Raw genomic sequence first — 23,281 nt, 5'->3', positions numbered from 1 at the left:
ATTGGATTTAGTCATGTCTGCATAATATCCTGAAGCCATGGAAAATGTGCAATGTGTGTATGTGCATGTGTAAGTGTGCCGTCTTGGTAGTGACGAAACAAAATTAGTTCCGTTACCATGGTATCAACTGGACAACGGGGGTACACAGTGGGGAAGATTAAGGCTTGTGAGTTGGAGCTGGCTAACAGTATATGATGTTACCGTTCCAGAACATTCCTTGTTTCTTTTCCAGGAAAGTACAGAAAACTTTAAGAGGGATTGAAATGGACAAGCAGAAAGACAGAGAAGGGAGCGGCACGGAAATATTAGTGGTGATATAGTGTATGTCTGGACACAACTGGCAACTGCTACAGTCGGAACATCTGGGGGCCTCATTAGGTAACAAAAAAAACAGCCTGGACCTTGAGTGTCTATTATAGTTTAGAGAAATACAAGCACTCCCCTGAAGTGTGGCGATAAGAAGACAATCCTGCAAACAGGGGACTCTGAGATAAGCAAATGACTATATACTCTAGTACATAGTAATATTACTGCACAGTTTATTTGTATTTATTTTATCAGCTGCGAGGCTGGGCAAAAGGTTGTTTATGGCATTTTAATGATCTTTCTATGTCACAGTTATTGACTGATGGTGTAGTGTTTCACTCATCTGTCTTCAGTTCTGGCAGCGTGGATTCAGCTCCCACACAATGGTACCTGTACTTAAAACTGAGACTTTCTGTTATTTTCAAAGCAATTCTCATTGAAACCTATTACATCAGCATAGAAAATTGATGGATATCCCAGTTTAGGGGTTATCAGATTTTTTTTCAGAATGGATCAAAACTATCCTTTCCCCTTCCAAGATTCATTGCGCATCTGTCATGGTCTGTGTTTTGGTTTGGGTTGTGTTTAGTTTTGTTCCATGTTTTCCTGTGTTACATGTTTGTCTTGTGCTCATTAGGTTGTCGTGTCCACCTGTTATCGTCTACTTTGTGTCGACCAATCAGCTCTCTCCAGCCACTCGTGTCTTGTCCAGGTGTTCCTCGTCTCGTCAATTTGTTTGTATTTAGTTCCCTGGTTTCTTTCAGTTCTTGTCGTTGTCAAATGTCTTTGCCATGTCATAGTCGCCAGTTGTCTTTACCATTGTGGTATGTCATTGTCCGGTGTCATTTTCCCTATCTATTCCACGTCTTACTCACAGGTCATAGTTTGTTTCCAGTTTTAGATATTCAAGTGTTTCTTTGTTACTTTGGTTGTTATCTGTTGTGGGACTTCATTCAGTTTTGCTTTATCCAATATCCTTGTTTTCCTTGTTTGAAGATTAAATATTATTATTTTGAGACTCCCGTACTCCTGCCTTACCTCCCTGCTTCCCTGGAATTGGGTCCACCATGTTCTTCTTGCCTTGCGTTCCTCGCCTTCGCCCTAACCACGTACGTGACAGCATCACTGCTCAGACTAAAGGTAAGTATTTGTTTTTTACTGATCGAAATGGCAGTTATATTCAGCTTTGTGGGACCTAACTTTAAAATAACTGCTAAAATAACAGTAATGCTTACAAGTAGCTGTCAAGCATTGTGACATAAGGATAAGGGTGGTAGGCAGCAAATCTCCCAAAGGCGGGACTGTCCCATTTAACAAGAGTTAAACTATTCTTCACTTCAGCAGTAATGCGATAGACAAATAGCAAGCGGCCTGAAGCCTGTGTTGGTGCTGGTTGTGTTGAGTTTGCATAACAAACAGTATGTAAGAATGGAGAAGAACGATTGTATTATTGTTATTGTTTTCCGGGTTTTGGACTGTATTGTGTTGAAACTGTGGGCCCTTGAGAAAGACATTTCAACTGTCTATATGTTCCAATAATAATAATACAATAAAATACCATACCGCATCACTGTCGATGAAGCTAGATTATTGCAAAGCAGCGAGCCAGTCGACCAATCAAGACACCTTAGGGGTAGATGTTTTTTTTCTTTTTTTTAATTGACTTTTGGCCTATAAATATATTTAACAACACATTTTTAATTTGTTTTGCAGGGAAGTGTAACTGGCGGCATTGACATTTATAGACGTCTAAACTATTCTTTTGAAATACTTTACATTGTTGGGAATTCCACTTTCCTCTTCCAGTACACCATAAATTGTCTCCAGCACAAAAGGCCCACTTAAAAAATCCAAGCCTGTAATTTTCTGGTTGATCTCAGGTGACCAAACTTTGGCCAGCAGTAACAGCGGCAGCTTTCCTGTGCATAGAATACAATAACACCCAGCTGCCACCATCATTGTTCCTGCCCTCAGGCCAGCGTTCCGATAATACAAACAGAGTGGGGTCAATCGAGAGATCTCATCTTGATAACGGCAGCTGGTCCAGCACATATGCACAGCGTGCACCTTCTTTTTGTTATCAGATTGGAAACGTTGAGCCTTTTCACCTCGCTGCCACTAGCGAGGTCTCAGTGCGCCAAGGCTTGCGGGAAGGGAAACTTCACCTCGCTTCATAGCTGCACTTGAAACAAAGAACTTCAGACAGCAACTTGAGGTATACAGTAACCTGAGGCAGAATGGCATTGCATTGTAATAAACCTGGATCACACTGGCTGGTTTAAAATATAGAACTGCAGGCAGGTTCATTTCCTCTGCAGATTTTTAGAAAAGATCTAGCATGCGGCAAAAGTGTTGCTTTTTGTAGGACACAATAATAATTTTAAGTTCTTTAATAATGTTGCAAGCTCTAAAGTAAATGATCAGATGTCATCATGAAAATTAACTTAAAAAGTATTTTTTCTTCACTATTTAAAACTGTTCGAGGTGTCGTAATAACGCGGCTGTGACATGCTTTTGTCAAAATACCCTAAGGGTCAAGAACTAAAGTACACTTTACACACCATAATTTAAGCCCCCCCCCCGAACTTAGCCTGATTTGAAGGGGGCAGTCCTGTCTCATGAAATTAGCTGCGGCTCACCCCTCCCACTCTACTGCGGAACTAATGCCAAGTACAACTTTTGTTACCACGACAACTGAGAGAGAAGTAGCCAAGCAGCTTCTACTTGCATAAGTGAAGCCAAGAGTGCCCAGGAAAAAAAAGTGTCTTTAAAAAAAAAATAATAATAATAAGGGTGGGAGCAAATACATTTCATTATCATCAGAATCATCTTTATTTTGCCAAGTGAAATTTTTGCGGTATCTGGCTCAGTTGCTTCACACAACGTTGAAAGAACTGGGAAAGCTATTGAGCAGGCTACACATTCATTTTGCAATTGAATTACTACCCTGTATTAAGATTTTGTGTTGTTGTTGTTGGTTTACCCTAGTGCCCCTCTTGAATCGGATAGGGCACTGTGCCATTTGTCCCGAAAGCAAAATTACTCCTGGTTCCGTTTAAGGTCAATTGGGTGAATACAGTCACCATTTAGAAAACGTTATTTGCTTTTTGTCACTAGTAAACAAATGACTCATGGACATGGGAATAGTATTTCCAAATCATTCAATCGTAAAGGACTGTTCCCCTCCATCGTTCTAAAGAACTGTGAATTTATCTCAGATACATGTTTCAGATTAGACTCAGTGATGAAAAAGAGGCCAAAACTCCCAAGGTCTGTTTTTCCTCAAAAATCTAAATCATCATGTTATCAGGAGAGTTCTCTCCGTAAAGACTTTTCGTCTCTGCAAGAGAGCTGGCAGCGACTCTGTTTGAATAAACACAAGATCTGGCAAAGAAAGTTTGCATGTTATTCAATAGATTTGACAAATACATGTGAAGTTGATGTGTTTGTGGAAATGTGAATAACACACATCTGGAACCAGGGGATTTATTAAGCGAAGGCATTGGTGTTACTAGTCAGTGTTTAATGCAGTTAGTGTTCATCACTGCATGGTGTTCACTCAGTTCCTTGGTCTGAACCTCACTTGGCTGCACTCAGTGTAATACCGTGAGTGTGAAGCCTGCTGAGGCTCTACAAAAGGGGTGTCATTATCTTCTCATTTGCTGAAAGTGTTGATGCAAATGATTCATATTTTAAAGCTCCATGGCATGGCTGAGAGTAAAGGCATGTTCAGAGTCAGAGTGAATTTAAAACTTGGTGTGGGGGAAATGATTGCCAAGAAATCAAGTCATTGTGGACCACAGATATGAATCCCTTGAAATGTCTTACAAGCATCTCACTGAGTTAAACACTGTTAATATCAAATATATCAGAAGCACTTCAGATGCATATTCACTCGCTGAGCATCACAGATGTTGAAATATTTATCTATCATTAGGTCAGAATTTATTTTAACTTAATTTAATCGAACCAGTCAATAATTTTTAAGACGTGTAGACCAATTTATGAATTTTGTAAAGTACGATGAGGCATTAGGGTTACAGTACACTGAAAACAAAATAAATATAGAGAAAGCGAGGTGCAGCTCAATAAATTAGAATATTACAGAAAAGTTGATTTACTGTAGTTCAATAGTTCAATTCAAAAAGTGAAACTCATACAGATTCAATAACCGTGGGAAAATACTTTTCAGAAGTGCTAACATTTACGTCTGTTGCTGTTCCGAAGTGAAGTCGCCAGTGACTGGAGCATGAGCAGGTGGGTGAACTTGGCAGTGCGGTTGGAGTGAGTGTTGTGGCTGCAGGAACAGGAAGGCACTGGAGGAGGAAAACAGAGTAAGTTCAGACACAGGCGGGTAATCGGGGAATCTGTTCTTATGAGCAGGAGTAACGAGTCGGCTGGTGTACCGCGTGGGCGCGAGAATACTCTGGCGCTGGAACAGGCAGGCTTAAGTGCAGACAATGATGAGTGCTGATTGGAACCATGTGCGCAGGTGCCAGGCTTCCCAGGGTGGGCCGCCTAAAAATCCCTGATGAGAGTGGGTCGGGGGGTACAGCCGGAGGGCTAAGAACACTGGTGGAGACAGGTTTGACCAGAGAAACATGAAACGTGGGATGGATCTTGAAAGACTGGGGAAGCTTTGACTGTACCGATGTGGAGTTGAATGATGAAGCGTGGTGTGAGTTTATGTGATTCAGTTTGGAGAGGGAGAAGAGCCACACCATCTGACCCACCTTGTATTCTGCTGTAGGGGAGCGATGAAGATAAGCCACCCGCTTACTCCTATCGGCCGAACGAGTGAGAACTGCCCTGACATCCTTCCAAATAGCTTGGATCCGCCGCAGGCGCTCCCTCACCGAAGGAACCGACACAGGATGCTCCTGCTCCTTGAACAGAGGGGGTTAGAAACCATAGCATGCCTTGAAGGGAGACATACCTGTGGCAGAGCTGGTGAGGGAGTTGTGGGCATATTCAACCCACGGGATAAAGGTTCTCCAGGCGGCGGGATTGCGTGAGGCAAGAGCAGACTCCAGATTTTGGTTTGCCCTCTCCGTCTGGCCGTGGGACTGTGGATGGTAGCCCGTCTTGCAAAACTCCCTCCAGACCTGCAAGGAGAACTAATGAACTATGGGGATTCCGTGGAGTTTGAATACATGAAGGACAAAAGGTTAGCGGTCTCGAAAGCAAAAGGTAACTTGGGAAGGGGCTGATGTGAGGCCTTTCCCCGGGCACAGACTGAGCAGGCTAGGATGAATTGCCGGGTGTCTTTCGCCAGGCTGGACAACCAGAAGTGTTGTTGGGGGAATTGGAGGGTACGGGTGATTCCGGGATGACAGGTGAGTTTGGAGCACTGACCCCACTGAAGCACCTGAGAGCGGGCAGAATCGGGCACGAAGAGATGGTCTGGAGGTCGGGTCTTGGGGTCAGGTTGGTCTCTCTGAGCCTCCGCCTTAACCACTTGTTCGATTTCCCAGACAGCAGCCCAGACAAAACAGGAGGAGGGAAGGATGGGTTCAGGCTCCACAGAGGCGGAGAGGGGTGAATTGAGGCGAGAAAGGGCATTTGGCTTGGTGTTGGGAGACCTAGGTCGAAAAAAGAGACTAAAATTAAAGCGGCTGAGGAACATAGCCCAGCGAGCTTGACGGGGGTTCAGCCATTTAGCAGTGTGGAGGTAGGCGAGGTTCTTATGGTCAGTCCAGATAAGAAAAGGGGTCCCGCCCCCCTCCAGCCAGTAACTCCATTCCTCCCAGGCCCAAACAATTGCTAGTAACTCACTCGTGTCGTAGTTACGTTCGTCAGGTGACAGGCAACGGGAAAAGAAGGCACAGAGGTGAGGTTTCTGGGTCTTGGGGTCCCTTTGGGAGAGGACTGCTCCAACTCCAGTGTCCAAGGCGTCAACTTCTACCAGGAACTGGATGGAGGGATCAGGGTGTTTCAGGATAGGGGCAGTGGTGAACAGTTCTTTAAAGTGGTTGAAGGCTTGGGAAGCAGCAGGCGTCCAATGAAACGGGGAGTTGGTAAAGGTGAGACTGGTGAAGGGAACGGCCACTTTGCTATCGTCGTGAATGAATCTGCGGTAGAAGTTTGCGAAACCCAGGAATCGTTGCAGCTCCTTGCGGCTGGAGGGAATGGGCCAGTTGACAACTGCCTGGATTATACCGGGGCTGGTTTAATTATCCCTTGGCAATGATGTATCTCAGAAAGTGTACAGGAGAGAGGTGGAATTCACACTTTTCGGGTTTAACAAAAAGGCAGTTCTCAAAAAGGCGGTTCTCAAGAAGGCGCTGAAGCACTTGGCGGACATGTTATCGATGTTCTTCCAGTGAGGGGGAGAACATGAGGACGTCATCTAAGTAGATGAAGATGAATCGGTTAAGCATATCATGGAGGACGTCGATGAATGTTTGCAAAACTGCGGGGGCGTTGGTTAATCCAAAGGGCATGACCAGATATTTGAAATGTCCTAGGAGGGTATTGAAGGCTGTTTTCCACTCATCCCCCTCTTTGATGTGGATGAGGTGATAGGCAGGTCCAACGCAGTGAATATCTGGGCGTCACAGGGGTTCAAATGAAAGGTCAGTGAGGGGCAGCAGGGCTTTATTTTTGACAGTGATCTCTGCGAGTCCCCGCAAGTCAATGCAGGGGCGGAGAGTGGTGTCCTTCTTATTGGCAAAGAAGAAACCAGCCCCCAGGGCGCTCTCGTTCCGTGGGGAGCCCGGTCTTTTGGCTTCTGGGGGCAGGAAGCGATGAAATGGCCTGGCTGTCCACAGTATATACAGAGCAGGTGACTAAAACTGCGCTGACGCTCCAGAGGTTCCAGAAGGGTCTTACCAGCCCTTTGGAAAAACCCACCCATACTCATTTTTCAGAATCTGAAACTTGATGGAATAAAATGCTGCAGATTTGGAGCCTTGAGTAAGAGCCAGGAGCCGCCAAGAGACCTCTCTGCCTTTATCAGGGTGGTCAAAAACGTTTTTCAGTTCGGCGGAAAATAATTCAAAGGAGACTAATACTGATGAGGAACTATGCCACAAGGCAGTAGCCCACCTAGCAGCTCTTCACGCAGTAGATTAATGACAAAAGCTATCTTAGCTTTATCGGTGGGGTAACTCAGAGGCTGCAGGTCAAAAACTAGCGAGCAGTTTAATAAAAACGGGCCACAGGAACCTAAATCACCAGGGAACGGTTTGAGAGGGGGAAGGTGAGGTTCCTTGTAAGGGAGGCGGTTGGATGGAGGCAGCGGGTTCAGGAGGAATACTCAGGGGGGATTCAGTTCGGCGGGGGTTGCCGTGCAGTGATGAGTGCTGATTGGAACCAGGTGCGCAGGCGAGGAGGTAATTAGTGTTGGAGAGCGATGGAAAAAAGAGGCAAAAAGCGCCACCCATGCTCTGCAGACAATTAGTTGATCATTATATGTCTGTGTATAATATAAGTCTCTGAAGAAAGTCATTGGCTCATGGTCTCGCACTGTTGATTTTAGGTTCTGGTGGAAATTTAGGCATTCACCTGGTTAAAATTATGACTTTATTCTCCTAACTATTTGCTTGTGGGCTTTTTTCAGTGTGCCTCAATACTCATTTCTACATTTGAGCTTCGTTTTAATTACAAATCCCATTATAAATATATTAAATGGTTTTATTGTCCAAAAAATTTGTACAGTATAGTAAGTGTTTTCTGTACAGTTGAGTACATTACTGAAGTTTAAATAGGGCAAATTAGACAGTAGGGAATATTTTCGCTTTCCTCGAATGTAATCTTATTGCACCAGGATATTCATCACTATCCATCGCATGCCTATTACTCCATTGTCATCTCTTTTTTCATTTCTTTCTTTTACCCATGCAGAATGTTAGTTTTAGGGTTCTTTTACAGTTCAGTATTGAGCACGGCATGGATACGTTTCAATTTCTTGTTCTTATCAGTGTTGGGTCATGGCGGTATTTCCTGTTTCTAACAAGAGCAGAAGGTGGCACAGGATGAGAGCTACTTCCTTTGCTGGCACACCCAACATGTACCCACTGGATGCATCCACTCGCCTCTGCAGTGAGGGAGTGGATGGTGACAGCTTGCTCGCGTAGTTTTATTTACTGTAATTGCTCAAAGGTCAAACATTGCATGCAGCGGACTAGTGCTTTGCTGAAAGCAGTTCTTTGGCCCTTTTGTTTGACCTGATAGTTAACTTTGATCAGTTTGTTACTCCTATCAAGGAGGCTGTTTTTCTCTGTATGGATCTTTACATTATATTTATTTGTTTGCGTGCAACTATCTGTTTACAGTTTTTTGATGTTTCAAACCAAATTGTCATCACGGGTGGGTGTTTTTTTTTTTTTCACAAAATTTTAGTGAATCTACATACTGTGGAGATCGTAAAAAATATTTAATACCTTTATTGTTTATATTGGGTGAAATTTTACAAACATTTCTTAATATCTTAAAATATCTGATTTTTTTTTAAATGAAATTTGCGCATGCCTGTCATGTTTTGCTATGTGACCAGCATTGGTAGCAATTGTAACTTTTGCATTTAAGTAATTACATACTTGGCCTATAGTAGGATAGTACGGTGGTAAATGCCCCAGGTTTTTAGTGATCGATTTTTAGTGATGGATTTTTTTTTTTGAGGGGTGGGGGGGGGGGGTTTAATTATTATTTGGGTTGCAAGCCAAAATGAAAGTTACAAGCTAGCTTCAGTGAAGTGTAAAAAGGAACGCTATAGTCTAACCCTAACCCGGTGCGGTGTTATTTTTCTTTATTAAAAACAAATAACCCAAAAAAATTTGGTGTTTTGTGGGGGTGGGGACTGGAATGGATTGATGGCATTTTAATTCATTTCAATAGGGAAAATTAATTTGAGTTATAAACTTGGTCACAGAATGAATTAAGCTTGTAAGTCAAGGTACCAACGTGTGTATATTGTATTTCTTAAAACTCAGTTATAAAGGGCTGCACAAGAACTCGATGTTGAACACTTAAGTGTTTACTGTCTATTGATAAATTTTAAATCAGGAGGACTGCTGTTTTAGGCTATATACAGGTAGCTGGTCATATTTGCTATTGGTTATGTTTAACATGAAGATTATGTGCGTCGTTTATTTGAGAATAGAGTCGAATACAAGATTATCAAAAATATGTTGTCTGGAATAATAATTCCCACCTAAATTCTTGCTTTTAGTGAAGACATCATAAGTCCCTGTGATGCCAAGGGCAGACTAGGTGGGGCTGGTGTGTCACTGTATATTCTCCCTTATGCTTTTCTTTTTTTAAACTGTGTATACATGATTCATCCCAGTCTTGGCACACTTGCCCCAAGGGAATTAAACAGAGAAATGGTCGATCTCATCACAGAGAACCTGCAGTTGTCATTCAAATGAATGCAAGCAGCTGTTACCACCAGGGTGGGCTCGCCGTATATTTATTAGAAGTGGCTTTCTTGGGGAACCATGATCACTGGGTAAGCTCACAGAATGTATTTGGACCATGGTCGCTTGTGTGCATTTGCGAAATGGCTTGTTTCTTAATCCGCCCATCCTCACCATATTCAGCTACAGTACATCCCATAATGAGTCAATTAGAAATTAAAAAAAAAAAATATATATATTTTTTTTTTTAAATCAGCGTTTGCAGTCAGATGTTCAAGCTAACCTACAGTATAATTTAAAATTACTCAGAAAGTGCAAATGTTTGTAATATAATCTAATTTGGCTGTAATTGTAATGTATCTCCAAACTTTTTTTTTTTTTTTTTTTTTTATCTGAACGGAAAAAAATCTTTTTGTTCTTGTTTTTTTTCATGTTTTTGGTTTGTTAAATAAAATATAATCATTGTCGGGATAGCCACATTTTTCCTTCATGTATCTAATTGTATTCCAAAACATACATGCCCTTTTCTGATTCAGGGCTCATTGAATTGTGATAATAATTATCAACAATTATTCACGGAGAACTACTGTAATAAGAAATTATTTAATTAACACATTGCAATGTAAGTAAAAAAGGAGGTAATCAAGACATGTAAATGTCTTGATTTTATGTGATTTGGAATGAAATGAAAAACATTTACTGTGTTTGAGTGTTGGTTGTTTAATTGTTTTTGTTGGGTGATGGCACTGTTTTGTAAAGCACGGAACTGTGAGGCAGATGTGCTAACCAGTCGCCCACCGTGCCGGCCACTTAAAAATCCCATCCAAAAATTGCCGCGTTTGTTCAGTTTATTGCATGGCACAATAGGATTACAACCTTGTAATTATTTTTTTTTCTTACTTATACATTTTCTTTGTTTGAATAGCAGGATTTATGTGATTCATGCTGTTGTAAAAAAAAATGTTTACTAGTTGCTGACTATGTATTTCTCCCAATTACAGGCTGCAATGTTGCGGCTGTAATTACTTTCATACAGATGTAACTTGAATGCATTTCAACGTTTACCACCTTGTAACTCAACACTCTGGGACTGTAGTGAACGCTGTCTTTAGCCTGAATGCTGACTCCTATTGGAGCGTTTTATTGAGGGGAAGTAATAATTAAATTTTCTTTTTGCTGAAATGTTTTGCTCTCTGTAATTTAGGTTTCGCGAATGGTATGATCATCGTCTTCGTCGTCTGTTCTCACCGCAGAAGTTGCAGACTGGGGACCAATGACAGAACACGCTGCTCGATTTGACCATTGAACAGATGCCACTCACAGACATTTGATGTTTCTGAATGTTGCAAAGTAAAAATCAAATGACCATCCAACTCAAATCAGAGGAGAATGTCTTTTGTTCATTCCCCTTTTATTGCTTTCAGTTTAAGTTAAATGGTTTACAAAGTAGCCTTGGAAACAAACTGAAATATATAAATATAAATATATTATATATATATATATATATATATAAAGAGACTGATTTGGTTTTTCAAACCAAAGAAGAATGAAGTATTTTCTCTCATAATTTTGCACTGGTAATATACATACAGTACAGTGGAAACTGAAGTCAAACACCCTAGAGGTGGTGCAGTTCAGACTGAAAATTCCCATTCTCTATCAGCATATGTGCACCACGGTGAGGTGGCTCTCAGTTAAGGGATTCTGGGCTTGAGTGTCATCTGTGCCGCAAGTCACCTTGGTATTAGTCATTTGTAATTAGTTTTTAATGGTAGGACATTTTCATAATGGAAAAAATAACTGTGGCTCAACTTATTTTTACACTTATAAGGTTATGAAGAACCTACTCCAGCAGATGGCTCTTCTTATCTTCCACTGTGTATTTGGTTACTTTATTCTTATACAGTGTTCCCTCGCCACTTTGCGCTTCACGTTTTGCGGCTTCAGTGCTTCACGGGTTTTTCCAAAAATAATCCTCCCAAAAAATTTTTTAAATAAAAATGAAAAAATACAGCCATATCAGCGGAAAGGCGCATTGTTTCATGTTGATGCACGAGAGAGAAGTTTTTTTTTTTAACATGTTGTGTGTTTGTAACAGTTTTTGAGACATCGTTATGGGCCGAAAATGTAATCTTTCTTTCAATTTGATGACGTTGGAACATTTTTCAACCTTTTTATGGTACTTTTACATTACTGTAATCAACTGGAAAATATGACGGGATACATTGGTATCGACCTAGTTCAAATAATTCGTGTTTCGGTTTGCTTTAGCCCTTGTTTGCCAATAAATAGCACTGAATTGTTTTGTGAGATCAAAAGAATGCAGAGATTGATTTAATTAGATCAATCAATCTTGAACAGGAAATTTGACCTTCATGTTCACATGAACTTGTGTGAGAAACAGGATGCTTTCCTGTTACATTAAGATGGTGCTGGGAGTATTTTCTCACATGTTGGGCTCATTTTCATAACAGGTTTTGGCAAAGATTTGGACATTTATCATGTTTTCGGTGTCACTAAACAATAGCTCCAAAACTGTTGGGATCTTCTAGGTTGTAACCTTTGGAGCTTTTCATATTAATTTTCCCTTCCTTTGTCTTACAAAGGCTTGTCATATTGTGGGAGAAGGAGTTGGAAGACAGAGAGAGGTTGTTGCTGACAGAATAAGCCATTGTGCATCAAGAAAATGGCACTAATTCACTGTGTGAGTGATATTGTGTAAGACTCCCTATCTGCCTCTCTAAGAATGTTCCGCGTGTTGTTAAAGTGTGCACACGCACCCACAGAAAATTCAAAATACTCTCACATTTAGTGCCATACTGTAGATATGTAAGTGGTTGTACTACATAGATTTAAAGAGATACATTTTTATGTTACACAGAGTTGAGAATTTCCAGCACTTTGCACAAGAGGTTTCTTGGCTCCAACCTATACAGATAGCCTTCTGTACTTCCACGGCCAAAATGAAAATGAATCTTTCACCTTAATCATAGTTTGTTTTTTGTTTTTATTTCCACTCTTTTGCAAAAAATAGAATGTAACAGCTATGCTGCCTGTAAAAGTATGAGACATGATGTAGGAGGAGTGGGCACTTGACAGTGACATCCACTTGAATGAAAGACAAAAGAAGTTTCACTCTGAAAGAGACATTTAATTATCTTCACGCACAGTAGAACTGAAAAAAAAGCCTTGGCTTTCAATTGCCTGTGTCTGATGGTGTAACATTTTTCTCGGCAAAAATAAATTACCAAAAAAGGGGAAAATCTTTCTTTTTTTCCCGTGTTAATAAACTTGAATGAAGCCAGCTATGTGAGAGACAGTGGTTACTGTTTTCTTTTCGTGTATATACAATAACTTGACGAATAGATGCCCAATGCTACAAACGTTTGATCGAGCTGTTGCACACACCAGTGTAATCATAATAATAATCATAATTTGGGGTGGTGTGGGGATGGAGGAGGTCGGTGATTTATAGTGGGGCCAAAACGGAGGGATTTGTAATAGGAAAGGTGTAGACTTTGCTGAACCCAATTGGGAACAAGTGAAGATACGAGTGACGTGCTTCCAGGGCTTTAAGCTGGTGAGAATCCTGGCAGCACTTCTGGACATATTGAAGTCCATTCAGGGCCTCGCGGTGAAGTCCGGACAGGACTCCATTGTCCAGATTTGTTTGGCTCACTTTGACATTGCCAAACACGAGTGCGGCGTACAGTGGCCCATGGGTCAAAAGACCATTTGGCAAATCACGCTATTCTAAAGTTGGACTTACAATTCAGCTGTCAAACTAACTATTCAGCAAAAGCCAGTTTTACGTAAATCTCAAGCTTTCTTTTGTATTCAATGGTCTGTAGTCCATGGTCTGTTGTTTACTATTACTTTAATTCTAATACTTTAAACCTAGAAAAACATTCAAATACAATACCTTGACTGGACCACAAGTGTGGAGCTTTGCTAGAAAGGAATATGAGTGATAAAAGAGATCGAAGTCTTTGCATCTTGAAAAGCAATTGTCGACAGGAGGAATGGACATTTTCCCTCCTCGTCTTTCCAAAACTACATTCTTTCTATGACAGGGCGGAAGTTGGATGCCCACCAAAACCCATTTGGATGACCCCCCCCAAAGTGGATGCCGGGGACTCCGCCCCAACTTTGCACAACACTGCCACAAGATGCCACCAGATGGCCACGAACCAACATTTTCATATGAGAGATGGCTTTGGTTTGAGCACATAAAGGCAATGTTGTAACAAATAACGGCGAACCCCCGCCCCAGCCCAAACATCCATCCATTTTCTGAGCAGCTTCTCCTCACTAGGGTCGCGGGCGTGCTGGAGCCTATCCCAGCTATCATCGGGCAGGAGGCGGGGTACATTCTGAACTGGTTGCCAGCCAATCGCAGGGCACATACAAACAAACAACCATTCGCACTCACATTCACACCTACGGGCAATTTAGGGTCCCCAATTCATGCATGTTTTTGGGATGTGAGAGGAAACCGGAGTGCCCGGAGAAAACCCACGCAGCCACGGGAAGAACATGCAAACTCCACACAGGCGGGGCCGGGGAGCGAACCCCGGTCCTCAGAACTGACGCTCTAACCAGTCGGTCACCGTGCCGCCCCAGCCCAAACAAAAAATAAAAATCTGCAAATTTACGAATGCCAAACCACGAATATGTGGCGGTTCACTTGAATGCCATTAAATTCCCAGCAAATGTGTGTTGGTCACAGTGAGGAGAGGAGGCTGACGGCAGAAAAAACAGACTGTATTGTATATTGACTGTGTATTAACAAAGCAGCTCCAAAAGCTGGAGTACACAGGGTAAGGTTAACAGGAAATGTAGGTTCATTTTGTTATTTCTGCTGGCTATTCTCAAACCTTAATACTGTATTTGTGAAAACTCAGTTGCTCGTTAGCTGTTCTAATGTGGGAGCTAATAGTGAGTGTGGTGCTCTCTTCTATTTTCTACAATTCTGCAATTTTTGCACATGGACAGACGTAAACAAAAATGAAAAAATAATGTTAAAAAGTAAACATGCACAAACATATCAGCATAGTGGGAGGAATATAGGTGCATTTGTCTGATTTCTCCTAATGAAATAAGGGCTCCTAGCCAATAAAGCATATCAGATTATGCTGTTTTAATCACACATGAATAATCAGATAACTCCAGAAATCTGATTGTGATCAGATTTTTGTGTCACAATTAGTAATCGTATGGTATTGGACTGGACCCAAAAGCAGATGGAGGCGGAGGAAGTAGATGAGTGGTTTATTTGTTTGTTAGGTTTATTTGTTTGTTTATTTGAAAAGAGAGGCACAAAGTGACTGCACGGTAGAGGCTGGTTAGCACATCTGGCTCACAGTTCTGGGGACCGGGGTTAAAATCCTGGCCCCACTTGTGTGGAGTTTGCGTGTTCTCCCCGTGCCTGGGTGGCTTTTCACCAGGCACTCCGGTTCCTCCCACATCCCAAAAACATGCGTGAAAGGTTGATTGAAGACTCTAAAATTGCCCATAGGTGTGAATGTGAGTGCAAATGGTTGTTTGTGTCATGGGTGTGTGTGTTCCGGTTTTTGTCTTCCCCCTGTTTCACACACACCTGCTCCTGTGAGCATCTTCACCACCTGTGCCTCGTTCACCCTAATTACCCCTTGTATTTAACCTCGTGTCTCATTCCCTCTCGTCGCCAGTTCGTTGTAGCTAGTCGTCGCGTTCCAGCATTCCTTGTTTCCACGTCACAGACTCACAGTAAGACTTGACCCTGTTCCGATTATCGACCTCGCCTCTTTGCCTCATGTTTTTGGATACTGTTGCCTTTCTTGGATTGCCTGCCTGTGTACCGACCTATACCTGTATATTAAACCTCTCTTTTTGGAAACTGTCCATTTGTTTTGGAGTCGTGCATTTTTGGTTCCTATCCTCTGTTCCGTTCATGACAGTTTGTTTCTGTGTGCCCTACAATTGGCTGGTGACCGGTTCAGGATGTACCCCGCCTCCCGCCCGAAGATAGCTGGGATAGGCTCCAGCAGCCCGCGACCCTAGTGAGGATAAGCAGTAAAGAAGATAGATAGATGGATGGGCACAAAGCGCCACCCGAGCTCCAAAGAGGAACTGCAGGATCACACACACAGATCATGAGATTTTGGCTTGCATGTACAGTAAGTGGGCTATATGTGTAATAGTGATTAATTTATGTGGTCTAACCTTTGCAAACACAAAATCTACAAACGGTATTGTCAGGATGATGAACACTTAATAATGATTAAAATAGTAATGTTGTCCTGTACCCTAAAGCTCTGACACATCATAAAATGTATTGTAATCAATTTGGTTACCTCTTTACAGTCATGTAACCCTTACGAAGTGCACTTTACAATCAGGGAACCCTTATGACATGTTTATAAAATATTTCAAAACCGGTACAGTGGTGTTCTGTTATTGAACTTCTGTGCTCATCATGGATTGTCCATAACAAACACCGTGTTCAGACATAAGGGTGTCCACGTGTCCACTTGGCACCAGGACACCCCTAGGCCGCAGCTCGATCATCGACTTCAAGACCTCAATTCCACCGACATGCCTTTCCATGGGGACTCTGGGTTTTTCTATCTCTGTGGTTGAGGTCACAGAGATGCTTAAAAAGCTCATTGGTGAAAGGACATCGGGGTGGATGAGATCCGCCCTGAGTTCCTGAAGGCTCTGGATGTTGTGGGGCTGTCTTGGTTGACACGCCTCTGCAACATCGTGTGGACATCGGGGAGAGTGCCTCTGGATTGGCAGACCAGTGGTCCCCCATTTTAAGAAGAGGGAGCGGAGGGTGTGTTCCAACTATAGGGGGATCACTGTCACGATCGGATGGAGACTGGACCCAAGAGCAGGTGGAGGCTGAGAGGTAGTAATGAACAGTTCATTGAAAGGGATGCGCTGGCGGGTTGTTAAGGCAGAGAATACGTGGCAGGCAGTGATGCGGACGGGTGGGTGGCTTGACGGCGAGGTGGCAGAGATCCACTTGGCGAGGGACACTAAGGATACGCTGAGGACAAGGAAGAACACGAAGGTCAGAACGACGACAAGGAATTGAGGAGGCTTACTTAGAGACTGAGGAGCCGTGGTACCGCTGTAGAAGCTGCAATAGTCTGGCGTGAGTTTCTGGGATCTGGTCAGGCTTTTCTGCAGGTGGTAACAAGGGCTGATTGGTGACAGCTGCGTGGCCAAAAAAGGTGCTGGAAAGAGAGAGAGGGGAGGGGAGAGAGAGAGGATGAGATGGCGCAAAGTGCCACCCAGGCTCCAACCGTAGTACTGCAGGATGGCTCATGACGGTACTCCCCTCTTAACGGACGCCTCCCGGTGTCCTCCCAGGCTTCCCCCGGGTGAGCCGCATAAAAGTCTGATAGCAGGGAGTCGTCAAGGATAAGCTTCCTGAAAATCCAGGAACGCTCCTCCGGACCATACGCCTCCCAGTCCACCCGGTACTGGTAACCCCTCCCCCTGGGCCTCACATCGAGGATGGAGACAGGCTTAAGCAATGACACCTGAAAGAGCGGATGAATTTCAAGAGACTGCGGGAGTTGGAGTTGAAAGGACGTGGGATTGATTATCTTAGTGATGGGAAACGGACCGATAAAGCGTGAGGAGAGTTTGCAGGATTCTGTTTGGAGTGGGAGGTCACGGGAGGAAAACCAAACGGACTGACCCACCTTGTACTCAGGTGCAGGGGAACGACGAAGGCCTGCGAGCCGTTTATTCCTCTCCGCCGATCGAACTAAGGCCGTCCTGACGTCCTTCCACACAGACTTGACCCTTCTCAGGTGATCCCTTACTGCAGGAACCGCCACCGCATGCTCCTGTTCCTTAACTGAGTTTGGAACCTGTAGTAGGCCATGAACGGAGACGTACCGGTGGCGGAGCTGGTGAGGGAGTTGTGGGTGTATTCGACCCATGGAAGGAATGAGCTCCAGGAAGTGGGGTTGCGTGTGGCAACGCAGCGAAGGGGTGACGCCAGGGATTGATTCACCCGCTCCGTCTGGCTGTTGGTCTTTGGATGGTACCCTGAAGACAAGCTGGCTACTGTGCCCACTGCTTTACAAAATTATTTCCAGACCAGGGAGAACTGGGGGCCTCGGTGCGAGACAATGTCGATGGGGATACCGTGGCGTTTGAAAACATGATGAACAAGGAGGTTAGCAGTTTCAAAAGTAGAGGGTAACTTGGGAAGGGGTATGTAATGGACATATTTAGAAAAACGATCGACTAGTGAAAATGATAATGTTACCTTCAGAAGGGGGCAGGCCGGTGATGAAGTCTAACGCGATGTGGGACCAGGGGCGGCCCGGGATGGGTAAGGAGCGCGGCAGACCAGTTGGAGGCAGGTGTGAAGCCTTCCGGTGGGCGCAGACGGCGCAGCCTTGGACAAATTCCCGGGTGTCTTTGACCAGACTGGACCACCAGAAATGTTGAATGAATTGGATTGTGCAGGTGATACCGGGATGACACGTGAGCTTGGAATTGTGGGCCCACTGCAGGACGTCAGAACATGCAGAATCGGGTACGAAAAGGTCTGGTCTTGGGGTCAGCGGGAGTCTGTTGAGCACGTTTGACAATTCGTTCTATTTTTCATGAGGCAGCACCAACGAAGCAGGAGGAAGGGATGATAGTCTCATGTTCAGCAGGGCTGTAGGGGGAGCAAGAACATGCAGGATAAGGCGTCAGGTTTACTGTTGCGTGATCCAGGTCAGATGGAGAGGCTGAAATTGAATCGGCTTAGGAAGAGGGCCCAGCAAGCTTGTCGGGGGGGGTAACTGAAAGGGCGAGCTGGTGTATGTAAGGGTGGAGTGCCCTCTCCGACTCAGGGAGGAGATCCTGCCCCAAGTGGAGCAGTTCAAGTATCTTGGGGTCTTGTTCACGAGTGAGGGAAAAATGGAGTTTGAGATCGACAGGCAGATTGGTGCTGCAATGTGGACTCTGTATCGGTCTGTCGTGGTGAAGAAGGGGCTGAGCCAAAAGGCAAAGCTCTCAATTTACCGGTTAATCTACATTCCTACTCTCACCTACGGTCACGACCTATAGGTTGTGACTGAAAGAACAAGATTGCGGATACAAGCAGCTGAAATGAGTTTCGTCTGCAGGATGTCCGGGCTCTCTCTTAGACATAGGGTGAGAAGCTTAATCATCCAATCGAGGCCAAGTTTTGGGCAAGTTTAAGGGCAAGTTTTGGGACTGGTGGGTAGAGGTTTTGGGCCAAAAAGTCAAAACAACGAAACAAAGTACTTGTGACTCATTCACCCTGACATCTGTTTCTGAGGCATGTCAAAGTGTTTTGATTGTAAATTAGTATCAGGCAGCTAACTGAAGCCTTGTGACCCTTACCAAACATACATTTTCACCATGATGAATAGTCCGTGTTTGAGTATGCCCAAGTCGTCTTGGTGGTGATTTATTTGGTCCATGAATAATAACGGTGAAGAAACTGCATGTTCAAGGGGGGGGGGTTCAAGGGGACATAGGGAAAATTGACATTTCAATCGCTTGTATACAAACAATTGAGTCTCTGGAGTGTCTGCCCACCCATCCTGTGTGAAATTAAACAACAAAGCAAATCTTTGAAAATCTGTTGTCTGCATGTTACTAAAAGTGGGTCTGTGAGCAAGCTGTGCTATGAGAATGATTTACATAAAAAATCACCACCATACCAAAGTTCTTCACCTGTGAGTTGACAGCTAGGCTGGGCAAAAATCCAGATTCCTTTTCAAGCAACAGCTGGAGTCCAGACACTGGACTACATTGTCTGAAACAATACCTGAAAAAAGTTAAGCAGAGCTGCATTGAGTTTTGTCGGATGCACAAATAAGTAGTAGTTCTTTATCAGTGGCACATACTGTACTTGATTGCTCCATGACATTGTTGATGCCATGAGGGTGGGTAGTATTTGTGTTTAGCGTACCACATGGGTCTGCACACTAATTGAAGTGTCGCCTCCACAAGGGAAAATACAATTCAGAATGCTGTCTTGTTGGGGCTCGCAGTTTCTTCTTTTTTAGATTTACGGCTCAAGGTGCAGACACACCTAGTCGTCATGGTTATGAAATCCATATATGCTATCGGCTGAGCAGTATGTGGAACGCCAGGGACATGCACAGATATTTTGTGGGCAGATGCTTAAGCCAAAAAAGGGCACCCACCGTCAAAATATTTCATACATAGAAAAAAAACCCTGTAGTTTATGAGTTATGGATTACGGATTTATTTCTGTTAACAAAATCAACACAGTCCATAATTAACAAAGGAGGTGGCAGTAAAGTCTACACACCCCTCTTAAATTGGCAGGTTTTTGTGATTTATAAAAATGAGACCAATATAAATCATTTTCAAACGTTTTCCCGCACTATTAGTTAACCTATAACCTCCAAAACGCAATTGAAAAACATGCAATATTTCAGGGAGGGGAAGTAAAAGAACTCCTATAACATGGTTGCACAAGTGGGCACACCCTCTTATGTGACTATGTTCAGAATTTAGCAATCAGTTTCAAACTCATGTTAAATGGGTGTCAGCTCACAACTCCCACCATTTTAAGCGTCTCTGATTAACCTCAAATACTGTAAATCTCATCTTTTCTAGTAGGATTTTTCCTGACATTTTTGTAGTAACTGCGAAGTGTTTAAATTGTACAATTCCAATGAAGTTCGGACGTTGTGTTAAACATAAATAAAAACAGAATACAATGATTTGCAAATAATGTTCAACCTATATTTAATTGAATGCACTACAAAGACAAGATATTTAATGTTCAAACTGATAAAACTTTGTTTTTAGCAAATAATCATTAACTTAGAATTTTATTACTGCAACACAAAGCTGGGACAGAGTCATGTTTACCACTGTGTTACATCACCTTTTCTTTTAACGACATTCAATAAACGTTTGGGAACCGAGGACAGTAATTGTTGAAGCTTTCGAGGTGTAATTCTTTCCCATTCTTGCTTGATGTACAGCTTCAGCTGTTCAACAGTCCGGGGTCGCCGTTATCGTATTTTACGCTTCATAATGCGCCACACATTTTCAATGGGAGACAGGTCTGGACTGCAGGTAGGCCAGTCTAGTACCCGCACTCGTTTACTAAGAAACCACGCTGTTGTAACACGTGCAGAATGTCGTTTGGCATTGTCTTGCTGAAATAAGCAGGGGCATCCATGAAAAAGACGTTGCTTGGATGGCAGCATATGTTTCTCCAAAACCTGTATGTACCTTTCAGCATTAATGGTGCCTTCACAGATGTGTAAGTTACACATACCATTGGCACTAACACAGCCCCATACCATCACAGATGCTGGCTTTTGAACTTTGCGTCGAAAAAGGTCCGGATGGTTCTTTTTCTCTTTGGCTCAGAGGACACGACGTCCACAATTTCCAAAAACAATTTGAAATGTGGCATGTTCCAAACAGGTGTTTGATGAGCATTCCTCAACTTTCTCATTCTTTTTTTCCACCTGTCCCAGCTTTTTTGGAACATGTTGCAGCCATAAAATTCCAAGTTAATGATTATTTGCTAAAACAATAAAGTTGATCAGTTTGAACATTAAATATCTTGTCTTTGTAGTGTATCCAATTAAATATAGGTTGAACATGATTTGCAAATTCTTGTATTCTGTTTTTATTTGTTTAACACAACGTCCCAACTTCATTGGGGTTGTACAAAGAAAAAAAAAGATGGATAATCCGTCTCTTTCAAAGGTTGTCGTACAAACTTCAACTTCGGTTTACCTGTGTACCCCTGTAAAGTTACGGCCATCCTTCTCGGAGAGAACGCAAAAGTCAAGTGAGGAATATGGTATGTATATAATCTTATGTGTTTCAGCAACACAACAACTCTGATCGTACGCCTCTCCAGTGACAGTTTAGTATGCGCCTTTTTTTTTTTTTTTTTTCTCTCTGTATTGCACGCAGTACTTGTTTGCCATCAGAATTATCTCAAGGCATGTGTCCAGAGATTTGTCATCAAGTTTCTCTTGTTTGTTTTTCCACTCAACCAAAGTAGCTTACTGAGAATGCCAAGCACCTGCTATTGAACATAATACCACTCAGGATGTTTGTCTGGCTTTTGTTTATCTGTGTTTGTGCAATGAGCTGGAAACAAGGTTCAAAGGCACAACAGGGAAAGTGAAAGGCATTTGTAAAACAGGCACAAGTAACATTTTTACAACTTTAAGTGTTGTGTGTTTGCTGTTGTGATGGAGCAGATCAAGCGAATAAGGACGTTTGTTTGAGTTTTGAGGTCAGCGAAAAGGAGATCATGACCCTCTGGGATCCCACATTGTGCTCTGGTCAGCAGGGAATGCTTGTTTTGGGCTCACAGTGCAGCCGGATCTCCACCTTGTGGCTTGGACCCCATCTTGCAGCGCTGAACTCCTGCCTGGCAGCCACGCTACAGTGAGCACGTCACGCACACACCCTATGGCCCACACACCGAGTCCCTAGCAAGTAATGTGGAAACACTAAAAAAACTAAAGCAATTTTTGTGTGCCCTGCATGTTGTTTGCTTCAAACAGGCTTACCAAAATCAATAGAAGAGCTGTTTTAAAAAAGCTCAGAGAGCCAGCTGTGGGTAAAAGAAGGAAGAGGACGTCCTGTGTGGAGAGTTATAAGCTCGAGGGTTACAGGGTCAACGACTGGAACCTGACATCACTGCTCAAGTATGCAACGCAAAAGAAACATGTTGAAACACCTACGCAATAATGGTGCAAAAATATGAGGGTCATAGTGGACTTAACCTCTGTGTGTCTTTAAAATAAAAAAAAAACTATGAGATAAGAGGAGACATTCACCACTTTATGTCACAAATGGATAAAGTCTGGAAACATTCTAGGGGAGCATGTTAAATATACGTTTTTCCATTATGTTTGCCACATTTGGTTTGGGAATAGTAACTCCCAATCTGGTTTATGTTTCCTCAATGGTGTGTATCAGCAGGATGACGATAGCTGCCTCAGCTACGTAAATAGTGTTGCGTCACTCCAGTGAAGCCCACCAGTGAGTCAACAGAGAGAAAAAACAAAGGCAAACAAAGGGACGACTCCCAACTTTTTGACTACACAGATCTAATTTAACTAAACTGTATAGGTTGTTGAAGGGATATCCGTTGTGGGTGACAGTTTACCTCCCACTCTTTTAGGACTTTATGGGAATCAAGCAACACTACAGATTAGATAAAATAGAACCTGTAATGCCGGACGCAATCTGATCCACAATGCTAGTCGAACGCATTTTTCAGCTTTTTAAACAAATACTGTACTCCACTCAATTTTGTTTATGGAGCACTTTAAAAAGAACAGCAGCTGAAAGAAAGTGCTGTATATAGATAATAATTGAACAGAAACACAATTTAAAAACAATGAAATGCTAACTAAGTTAAAAACAAAAACAAATATAACACTAAAATAAGGGCTCAAGTCTCAATAAAAGTCTCAAATGATGGAAATAGATGTATTTTTCCCAGGACCAAACTGTCACCACCATAAATCTTTTATCTGCGGTCTTTTGCAAATTTCATCATTGTGTGACTAATAAAGGCTATCTTATCTTAAATACTGTATTGCTAATCCTTGCCAAAATGTAAGAAA

At 42.8% G+C, this 23,281-nt stretch overlaps 1 protein-coding gene and 2 long non-coding RNA genes across 4 annotated transcripts; 2 read left to right on the top strand and 1 right to left on the bottom strand.

Moving 5' to 3' along the window:
- Positions 1-303: 303 nt before the first annotated feature.
- LOC133471386 (uncharacterized) lies at positions 304-11,022 on the top strand. The gene is made up of 3 exons (XR_009786207.1): positions 304-692; positions 1,303-1,446; positions 10,870-11,022. It is a non-coding gene; the product is annotated as an uncharacterized LOC133471386 (long non-coding RNA).
- A 4,408-nt stretch (positions 11,023-15,430) lies between these two features.
- Positions 15,431-22,354, top strand: LOC133471038 (uncharacterized). 2 transcript variants are annotated; one of them, XR_009786112.1, is made up of 3 exons: positions 15,431-15,823; positions 21,994-22,091; positions 22,211-22,354. It is a non-coding gene; the product is annotated as an uncharacterized LOC133471038 (long non-coding RNA). The 2 variants fall into 2 exon arrangements; XR_009786111.1 differs by having other exon boundaries at positions 21,991-22,091.
- Positions 15,817-18,118, bottom strand: LOC133471037 (uncharacterized). Its single transcript, XM_061760165.1, has 3 exons — positions 17,363-18,118; positions 16,781-17,197; positions 15,817-16,698 (listed from the first exon to the last, which is right to left on the bottom strand). The coding sequence occupies exons 1-2, from the start codon at positions 17,603-17,605 to the stop codon at positions 16,826-16,828; spliced, it is 615 nt and encodes a 204-aa protein (XP_061616149.1). The 5' UTR covers positions 17,606-18,118; the 3' UTR covers positions 15,817-16,698; positions 16,781-16,825.
- Positions 22,355-23,281: the final 927 nt, after the last annotated feature.

Source organism: Phyllopteryx taeniolatus, chromosome 21 (assembly GCF_024500385.1).
Source record: "Phyllopteryx taeniolatus isolate TA_2022b chromosome 21, UOR_Ptae_1.2, whole genome shotgun sequence".
Classification (NCBI taxonomy): Eukaryota; Metazoa; Chordata; class Actinopteri; order Syngnathiformes; family Syngnathidae; genus Phyllopteryx; species Phyllopteryx taeniolatus.
Note: the sequence above shows the minus strand (reverse complement) of the source record. Positions and strands in the feature narration are given on the sequence as shown.

Coding starts and splice junctions, on each gene's coding strand:
- LOC133471037 (XM_061760165.1), bottom strand. CDS start 17,605: ATGGGTCGAATACACCCACAACTCCCTCACCAGCTCCGCCACCGGTAC. Junction 17,198..17,362: donor CCCCTGCACCTGAGTACAAG/GTGGGTCAGTCC, acceptor CCGCTCTTTCAG/GTGTCATTGCTTAAGCCTGT.